The sequence below is a fragment of the Solanum tuberosum genome, unplaced genomic scaffold (assembly GCF_000226075.1).
Source record: "Solanum tuberosum cultivar DM 1-3 516 R44 unplaced genomic scaffold, SolTub_3.0 scf00114, whole genome shotgun sequence".
NCBI classification, from domain to species: Eukaryota; Viridiplantae; Streptophyta; class Magnoliopsida; order Solanales; family Solanaceae; genus Solanum; species Solanum tuberosum.
The window spans coordinates 989,211-999,062 of NW_006239038.1; the positions used below are offsets into that span (position 1 = coordinate 989,211).

Consider the following 9,852-nt stretch of genomic DNA (forward strand, 5'->3'; position numbering starts at 1 on the left):
CGGGTGCAGGTTTTGGTGATGGTGGTGGTGGTGATTTATAATAGTATACAGGTGCAAGTTTTGGCGATGGTGGAGGTGGAGATTTGTAATAGTATACCGGTGCAGGTTTTGGTGATGGTGGAGGTGGAGATTTGTAATAGTAATGTGGTGGAGACTTAGTTGGTGGTGGTGGAGATTTGTAATAGTAAGCAGGTGGTGGTGGAGACTTATAAACGTATGTTGGGGTTGGGGGAGGTGGTGACTTGTACACATATTTTGGTGATGGTGGAGGTGGTGACTTATAAACATAAGTCGGTGTTGGAGGTGGAGGAGATTTATAATAGTATGGAGCAGGTGTAGGCTTGGGCTTTAGGCATTCTGCATAAGGTGTCTTTGAGCCATAAGCAAAATGGTTTTGCATAGAGTACAACTTCATATTTATTCTTTGACTTCACTTTGACGTTAGCACCCTTAATTCCCCAATGAAGGTTTGTAGGAATGCTACACTTTGAATCCTTAGGAGCATTGTGGAGTTTAGCCTTGCAAGCCTTTGCTCCATATTTGCTATATTCAAAATCCTTCAACAGTGATGCTAAATTTGCCATTGATCTTAGTGGTACCATAACTCACAATTTCTTTGTCACCGTCCTTGCAAGTCACTTCAACAACAGCACCTAATCCATTTTAAAAGAAACATTAATTAACACAAAAACAATTTATATATGAATTTTGATCAGAGCATAATGAACAAAGCAACAAAAAATAAAATATGTACATTTAAACAAATTTTTGATGATAAATTAAAAGAAAATAAAAAATATGAGTGTATAAACTATAAAGACTATGGTACCTTTCAAGTGTTTCTTGCCGTGAGACATCTCTGGGTGCTTCCAATTATGGCATCTAAAACAATATACTTTTCCGACAACTTTGACTACAAATTGATGATGTGGAGGATAGTAATGAGTTGGTGGTGGTGGTGAAGTATAGTAGTATGGTGGGGGAGAAGACTTCTTTGGTGGTGGTGGAGACTTGTAGTAGTATGGAGTTGGAGGTGATTTAACTGGTGGTGGTGGGGAACTGTAGTGATATGGTGGAGGTGGTGATTTCTTTGGTGGTGGTGGTGAGGAGTAGTAGTATGGAGGAGGGGGAGACTTCACTGGTGGTGGTGGAGAACTGTAATAGTACGGTGGAGGAGGTGATTTAGCCGGTGGTGGTGGGGACTTGTAATAGTATGGTGGGGGTGGTGATGGGGAAGGTGGAGGAGGAGACTTGTAATAGTATGGTGGTGGTGGTGAAGGTGATGGAGGAGGTGGAGACTTGTAGTAATAAGGTGGTGGAGGAGAAGGTGAAGGAGGTGGTGGAGATTTGTAATAATATGGTGGAGGAGGTGAAGGAGAAGGTGGCGGTGGAGACTTATAATAATATGGTGGAGGTGGTGATGGTGAAGGCGGTGGTGGAGATTTGTAATAGTATGGTGGTGGAGGTGACGGTGAAGGTGGAGGTGGTGACTTATAGTAATATGGAGGTGGTGGTGAAGGTGATGGTGGTGGAGGAGATTTGTAGTAATATGGTGGAGGTGGAGATGGTGAAGGAGGTGGGGGAGACTTATACACATAGGGTGGTGGTGGAGACGGTGAGGGAGGTGGTGGGGACTTATACACATATGGTGGTGGTGGTGATGGAGAAGGACGAGGAGGTGACTTATAAACATATGGAGGTGGGGGAGAAGGTGAGGGAGGAGGTGGAGATTTGTACACATAAGGTGGTGGTGGAGACGGAGAAGGAGGTGGTGGTGATTTGTACTCATACACTGGAGGTGGTGGAGAAGAGTATACATAAGGGTCTGCCGACACTACATTAGCAACAGCCAATATGGCCAATGCCACTAAGATTTGTGGCAAATATTGACGACCCTTGGCAGGGCCGCCATTGTTAAGCCTCATATCGCCGGAAAATTACACCACCTAGCCTCCCAAATGTGGTTAGCTAGTTAGGGGAAGAAGAAAGAAGACAACTTTTAGTTTTTCAGTTGAGAAGTGATGTCTTTTGTGGACTCATTGGCCTATGTATTTATACTAAAATTTCTTGATAAAATAGTTGTTAGTAAAGAGCTGTCTAAAAGGACTAATTCAATTGCTCTGATTGATAATCAAAGTGTAAAAATAAACATTAACAGCTGGATCTACAAGTTTTTTCATCTTATTTATTAAAGTCATCTTTGTAGAACTTTGAATATTTCCATATTATATATCTTTATAACAAAGTAGTTTGTTACCTGCTACATAGAAAATGAGAAACAACATATGAATGTGCGATGAGATTGATTGATAATTTTTTAATATTCCACTCTCTTGACATATTTTTTTGTTTGGTTAACCTTTACATGTTGCCACATGGAAGCATCTTATAAACTGTGAGATCATACAATTATTTGGTCTTTTTGTCTGTTTCCTTGTTATTTCTATTTTCTTAGCAGCCCTAATTGTAGTGTGGTTGACTTTGAAAACGATTCGGAATTTGAATTTTATAGGTTCGAAATGTTGTTCATTTTATCGACTATTTGAGTTATTGAGTCGTTAATATTTGTACATACACATACAACATAACATATACTCGGAATTCGGATAGTGAGTACAAAACATACAATTTTAAAGCGGACTCTTCATTAGACAAAGAAGAGATCTTCAAGATTTCATAATTTCCTGTCGAATTTATTCAAATTCCAAGAAGTCTTTACTTGTTTATTTAATTTAGGGATAAGGATCTGAAAAATACCCCAACTTTGGTCGGATTTGCTGTTGCGATACTAAACTTTCATGAGGACCTATTACCTCCCTATACTATTTAATACCATATTTTAAACATATATATTTGCCCACGTGGACATAAAAAATAATGCAAAATTATAAAAAGTAATATGTCCACGTGGACACATATATACCTTTAAAATACACTATTAAATAGTTCAGGGGGTAAAAAATACAGTATTAAATAGTCTAAGGAGGTAATAGGTCCTCATGAAAGTTTAGTATCGCAACAGCAAATCCGGCCAAAGTTGAGGTATTTTTCAGACACTTATCCCTTTAATTTAATTAACAAAAAACCTCTTTTTTTTGTTTTACATCCGGTGTCCAGTACTCACATTGGACTAAATCTGAAGTCGCATCAGGAAGTCCCATATTAGGGGTAAATCACTCCCTAACAAAGACGACTTCGTATCCAAGAAGACTTGAACTTAGCGCCCCTAATAGCTTATATGGTGCATCCACCCCTAATTTTGGATTTCCAAAAAGTTTTTATTTTTTTAATTTATTCTGACAATGTTTATTTTTTTTATACTGTCAAATTATTTAAGATTAAAATACAGCTTGAAGAAGGCGGTCATTAGTTAATATATCTTAAACGCCAGTTAATCCAATGTTAGAAGCACCTTCTAATTAGTAGATTCGACTCTTAAATAAGAGAATAATTGTTTGTGAGATTAGATGAGTTTTAAAAAAATCTATTTTGGTGGATGGCTTAATTAAACTTCCTCCGTAGTAAAATTATATTGTATGAACAAGGTTAAAATAGTATTAAAACCCCTTTGACTTTTTTTCTCTTTTACAATGCAATATGTGATGTATGATGCCTAAGCAAGACGTGTCCTCGACCTAATGGATTTGGATGCTACTTGCTTTTAGTGACTTGATGGTTCACAATTTTTGCGATTCATGCCCTAATATCGCATATTGCTATGTTCTTCATTCGTGTGTGAGACGAGATATGTTATAGGTGTGACAATTTTACATTTTTAGGTGACAACTTACACTATCAATTTAACTAGGATAGGTAGGATTAGGATATGGTGCCACAAATTGTAGTCTACACAATTGGCAAGTGTCAATTCTTTACTAGAGAAATCTAGATCACTATTTTTGAAATATCAAGAAATTCCTTTGCGTGCATTGTTTTAGTGTGCAAGATAGCTATTTTTGTCACTATTTTAGGACATTAAGGGGTCACAAAATAGGAATTCACAATTTTCCAAATTTTTTGTATGTGTTCCATTAATTTTTGGGAATATTACTAATTGGTTTTGTTTGACCCAAACTTTTTAAGGACCATCCGTAATGACCTATCGAACCATATCCGTTGCCTCTAGAGGATGCTCACCACTTTTGTAATCCTTTAGAGGTCACGAAAATGGTTTTTAAGATTTTTTCAACTTTCCCGGTGTGTTAGTCGATAACTTTTTGAAAATATGACGCCACTTTTTTTAGTTTCTAGGGGTCACTCAACAAGAATGATGTGATTTTCATAGTTTTTGGTGAGTTTTAGCCCATGAATTTTTTGGTAATATGGATTTCAAAAACTTTTTTGTCAAATCCTTTATAGAATCATCCATAATGACCCACCCGGGGAACAATTTTTTATAGTCTCACCATGATCCATGATACTTATTTTAGCATTTAGGAGTCACTCAACAAGAATTAAACGACTTTTTCAATTTTTCGTGTGTGTTAGTTCATGAATTTTTGTTGATACAAATTTTAAGAACTTTTTTGTCAAAATCTTCACAAAACCATCCATAATTACCTGGGTAACAATTCCTATAGCCTTACCATGATCCACACCATTTTTTTAGTATTTAGGGGACACTCAACAAGAATTAGATGAATTTTTCAGTTTTTTGTGTGTGTTAGCTCATGCATCTTTTGATGATATTGACCAATTTACAGAAATAAGATGATTTTCTCAGTTTTTTGTGAGACTGTATGTACTAATCCCCCAACTTCCTACGAAGGTTTCGAAAAGGTTTCACAAAGAAATCATCTGGAAGCCATATCACCAAAATATTCATGCGCTAACACACACAAAAAACTCAGAAAATTATCTAATTCCTACAAATTGCCCCCCTAAGTGCCAAAAATGGACTCTAAAATGGTGACATTGTACATAACTCTACCCCAACTCCCTATGGAGGGTTGCGTAATGGTTTCACAAAGAAATCATCTGGAAGCCATATCACCAAAATATTCATGCGCTAACACACACAAAAAACTCAGAAAATTATCTAATTCCTACAAATTGCCCCCCTAAGTGCCAAAAATGGACTCTAAAAATGGTGAGACTGTACATATTGCTCTCCCAACTCCCTACTAAGGTTCCATAAAGAAATCATCTGGAAGCCGTATCACCAAAATTTTCATTGGCTAACACACACGAGAAATTAAAAAAATTGCCTAATTCATGCAAATTGGCCCCTAAATGCCCAAAATGGACTCTAAAATGGTGACATTGTACATAACTCTACCCCAACTCCCTATGGAGGGTTGCGTAATGGTTTCACAAAGAAAATCGTCTGGGGGCCATTTAGAAAAAATATTCACGAGCTAACAATTACAAAAAAACTAAGAAAATCGCCCAATTCCTGTAAATTTCCCCCAAAATGCCCAAAATAGACTCTAAAAATAGTTAGATTGTACGTATTGATCCTCCAACTCCCTACGGAGGGTTCCATAAAGGTTTCACAAAGAAATCATGCGGAAGCCATATCACCAAAATATTCATAGGTTAACACACGCAAAAACTGAGAAAATCACCTCATTCCTGTAAATTGGCCCCTAAATGCCCAAAATGGACTCTGAAAATGATTAGATTGTACGTAATGCTCCCCCAACTTCCTACGAAAGGTTACATAAAGATTTCACAAACGAATCGTCTGGAAGTCGTATCACCAAAATATTCATAGGGTAAATGCACACGAAAAATTGAGAAAATTGCCTAATTCATGTAAATTGGCCCCTAAATATCCAAAATGGACTCTAAAAATGGTGATATAGTACGTAATTCTCCCCCAACTACCTACAAAGTGTTCCGTATATAATTCGCAAAGAAATCGTCTGAAAGTCATATCACCAAAATTCATGAGCGTTAACATATAAAAATTGAAAAGATCGTCTAATTCTTGTAAATTGCACCCTAAATGCCCAAAATTGACTCTAAAAATGGTGAGACTGTACGTACATGTACAGCTCCCCCAACTCCCTACGGAGGGTTCAATAAAAGTTTCACAAAGAAATCATCCGAAAATCATATCACCAAAATATTCATGGGCTAACACACACGGAAAATTGAGAAAATCGCCCAATTCTCGTAAGTTACCCCCATAAATGCCCAAAATGGACTTAAAAATGGTGAGATTGTACGTACTACTCTCTTAAATCCCTATGGACGGTTCAATAAAGGTTTCACAAAGAAATCATCTGGAAGCTGTATCACCAAATATTCAAAGGCTAACACATGAAAAATTGAGAAAACTATCTAATTCCTATTAATAGCGCCCTAAATATCCAAAATGGACTCTAAAAATGGTGATACTGTACGTACTTCTTCCCCAACTCCATATGGAGGATTCCTTAGAGGTTTGGAAAAAAATTAATCCAGAAGTCATATCACCAAAATTTAATCATGGGCTAACACACAAAAAAAAGCTGAGAAAATCACTTAATTCTTGTAAACTTCCCCCCTAATATCCAAAATGGACTATGAAAATGGTGAGACTGTATGTACTGCTCCCCCGAATCCCTACGGAAGGTTCCATAAAGATTTCGCAAAGAAATCGTCCAGAAGCCATATCACTAAAATAACTGAGAAAATTGCCTAATTCTTGTAAATGCCCCCCCTAAATGCCAAAAATGGACTCTAAAAATGGTAAGACTATACGTACTGCTACCCAAATTCCCTATGGAGGGTTTCATAAAAGTTTCACAAAGAAATCATTCGGAAGCCATATCACCAAAATACTCATGGGTTAAAACACACAAAAAAACTAAGAAAATCGCCTAATTCTTGTAAATTACCCCTTAAATGCCCAAAATAGACTCTGAAAATCGTGAGACTGTACGTATTTCTCCCCCAACTCCCTATGAAGGGTTACATAAAGACTTCACAAAGAAATTTTACGGAAGCCATATCACCAAAATACTCATGGGTTAAAACACACAAAAAAACTAAGAAAATCGCCTAATTCTTGTAAATTACCCCTTAAATGCCCAAAATAGACTCTGAAAATCGTGAGACTGTACGTATTTCTCCCCCAACTCCCTATGAAGGGGTACATAAAGACTTCACAAAGAAATTTTACGAAAGCCATATCACCAAAATATTCATGGGCTAATACACACGAATTTTTTTACAAAATGGACTCTGAAAATGGTGAGACTGTACATATTGCTCCCACAACTCCCTATGGAGGGTTCCATAAAGATTATACAAAGAAATCATCAAGAAGCTATATCACCAAAATATTCATAGGCTAACACACAAAAAATTGAGAAAATTGCTAAATTACTATAAATTGGCCCTTAAATACCCAAAATGAACTCTAAAAATGATGATAATGTATGTACTTCTCCCCCAACTCCTTACAGAGGATTTCGTATAGGTTTCGCAAAGAAATCATTTAAAAGTCATATCACCATAATATTAATGGACTAACACACACAAAATAGTGGGAGTATAGACGATGCTTCCTCAACGTCCTCATAAAGTTTCATCTAATAAAATGTCTTCCTTAGTGGACGAACAGTGGGATCACAAAAGCCAAAATAATTAAATAATGAATTTGCAAAAAAGAATTTGACTAAAATCTTAAACATTAATCATCAATGTTAAGAAGGTCTATAATTTTCATTATAATTATTTAATATAGTTCTTCTTTGAATTTTTTTATAAAAATATTGTGTCCAAAAAGTTAATCAATCCACGTCTAATATTCTTTCGTGGTTTATTTATATATTTAAACTTTTTTAAAATTAAAAAAAAGAAGAGACGTACCAGTATGGGAGCAAAGTCAACTGATAATAAATAAATGAATTTATGTTTTGTTTGAAATATATATAGTGACAATCGATTTTTTTTTGTTATATTACAGAGCAAATTTTCTTATAATTACAGAGTTCAGGTTAATTTACCTGAATCATCTAATTTCACGGATACTTATTTCTTTCATCATTAGATGTACTAAATACTTAATTCTATCCACCAAAATTTGACAGATAAAAAGAATCGTGTAATATGTTTACCTCCGCAATATAAAACATTCAACTCATGAAACATACTATAAGCTTTATTGTAAAATTACGAAGTATATATTCTTATAATTTTTACTAAAAAAACATTACCAATCAATGTTCATTAAACAAATTTACCTATAATTACCTAATTATATATAGATATTTTTTACTCTACATATAATTTAATGTCTAACTTAAATCCTCATACAAAAATGACAAAAAACTGTGTACTAATAAAGAAAATATGGAGTACCTAAAGTACGGATTTGTACTTTTTTCCAAGTCTCAAAAAATTAAACACTCTTTAATAAACTTATTAGGTATTAATAATTAGTATTAATTGAAAACGACAGAGATTGATTTTTAATAACTTAGTTCATGAACAAATGGTTCTGAAATTAATTAATAAAAAGATTTTAAAATTAAATAAATAGTCAAACTTATTTTTAAGTATATCACAAAATATAATGGAGTAGTTGAAACATTTCAATATCAAAGAAATCAACATTTATAGTTGGCAACAAGTAAAATCCACATACTTGAAGCCATGCATCCGTCATAGGAAGGTTCTTTTTCATTCCGTGTCTGGTGTTCGCTTTATCTGAATTTATATTGGAAAATTTCATGTTAGCGAGTAAAATACTTCCTATTAAAGGTGACTTCAAACTCAGAACTTGAACTCGAACTCGAGACATCTGATTAAGAATGGAGGAATATTTACTAATTACCATTCTACCACAATCTTTGGTTTAAGTTTATTTACCACTAATGAACTAAAGAAACAAGAATACAATTTTATTTTATTTTTTTAACTGTGTGTATGATTATCATTCAATTATTATTATTGATACTTGTAGGTCTCAAACTGTAAATGTCCATGAGATAGAGACAACACATGGAAACCAAAATGGTAAGAGAGTGGAAATATTGAAAATTAGCAATCATTTTCCCTTAGCAACATTTTGTGGCATGTGAAGTGATATGTCACTTTGCACATTCATATGTTGTTCTCATGATTTTCTTTATAGCAAGTAAATGATGTGAAAATAATTCAAAGTGATCAAGAAGTGGAGTTTTTATAAGTAAAATTAGAATATGTTACATATTTTTTTTACATTTGAATTGGTCCTTTAGACCGAGCTACATCTCAAGGTGTTTTACTATAAATACATAGGCAAATGAATCCCACAAAGGCATCACTTCTCAACTGAAAAGCTTAAGGTTATCTCCTTTCTTCTTACTCTAACTAGCCACATTTGGGAGGTTAGGTGGTGTAATTTTCCGACGAAATGAGGCTTCAAGGTGGCGGCCCTGCCAAGGGTCGTCAATATTTGCCACAAATCTTAACGGTGTTGGCCATATTGGTTGTTGCTAATGTAGTGTCGGCAGACCCTTATGTATACTCTTCTCCACCACCTCCAACGTATGAGTACAAGTCACCACCGCCTCCTTCTCCTTCTCCACCACCACCCTATGTATACAAATCTCCACCTCCTCCCTCACCTTCTCCCCCGCCTCCATATGTTTATAAGTCACCTCCTCCTCCTTCTCCATCACCTCCTCCTCCTTCTCCATCACCACCTCCTCCATATGTGTATACGTCTCCACCCCCTCCTTCACCATCTCCACCACCACCATATGTGTATAAGTCACCACCACCTCCCTCACCGTCTCCACCTCCACCCTATGTGTATAAGTCTCCACCACCTCCATCGCCATCTCCACCTCCACCATATTATTACAAATCTCCTCCTCCACCATCACCTTCACCACCACCTCCGTATTACTACAAGTCTCCACCTCCACCTTC

The 9,852-nt window shown here is 35.7% G+C and overlaps 3 protein-coding genes across 3 annotated transcripts in view; 1 reads left to right on the top strand and 2 right to left on the bottom strand.

Moving 5' to 3' along the window:
- LOC102598284 (extensin-2-like) overlaps positions 1 to 415 on the bottom strand; it is a 1,015-nt gene extending 600 nt beyond the window's left edge. Inside the window, exon 1 of the mRNA XM_015309727.1 lies at positions 50 to 415. Coding sequence (XP_015165213.1) covers positions 50 to 415 — 366 coding nt within the window. The remainder of the gene's footprint in view (positions 1 to 49) is intronic.
- A 134-nt stretch (positions 416 to 549) lies between these two features.
- LOC107061048 (extensin-2-like) lies at positions 550 to 2,037 on the bottom strand. Its single transcript, XM_015309773.1, has 2 exons — positions 830 to 2,037; positions 550 to 653 (listed from the first exon to the last, which is right to left on the bottom strand). Exons 1-2 carry the CDS (start codon positions 1,923 to 1,925, stop codon positions 550 to 552), a joined length of 1,200 nt encoding a protein of 399 aa, XP_015165259.1. The 5' UTR covers positions 1,926 to 2,037.
- Positions 2,038 to 9,237: 7,200 nt separating this feature from the next.
- LOC102591132 (adhesive plaque matrix protein-like) overlaps positions 9,238 to 9,852 on the top strand; it is a 10,439-nt gene continuing 9,824 nt past the window's right edge. Inside the window, exon 1 of the mRNA XM_015309728.1 lies at positions 9,238 to 9,834. Coding sequence (XP_015165214.1) covers positions 9,332 to 9,834 — 503 coding nt within the window. The 5' untranslated portion in view covers positions 9,238 to 9,331. The remainder of the gene's footprint in view (positions 9,835 to 9,852) is intronic.

What these genes read in the sequence shown, in the direction of transcription:
- LOC107061048 (XM_015309773.1), bottom strand. Translation starts at nt 1,925, where the DNA reads ATGAGGCTTAACAATGGCGGCCCTGCCAAGGGTCGTCAATATTTGCCA. An exon ending in CGGCAAGAAACACTTGAAAG is followed by an intron (nt 654 to 829) that starts GTACCATAGTCT and finishes AAAATGGATTAG; the next exon opens with GTGCTGTTGTTGAAGTGACT.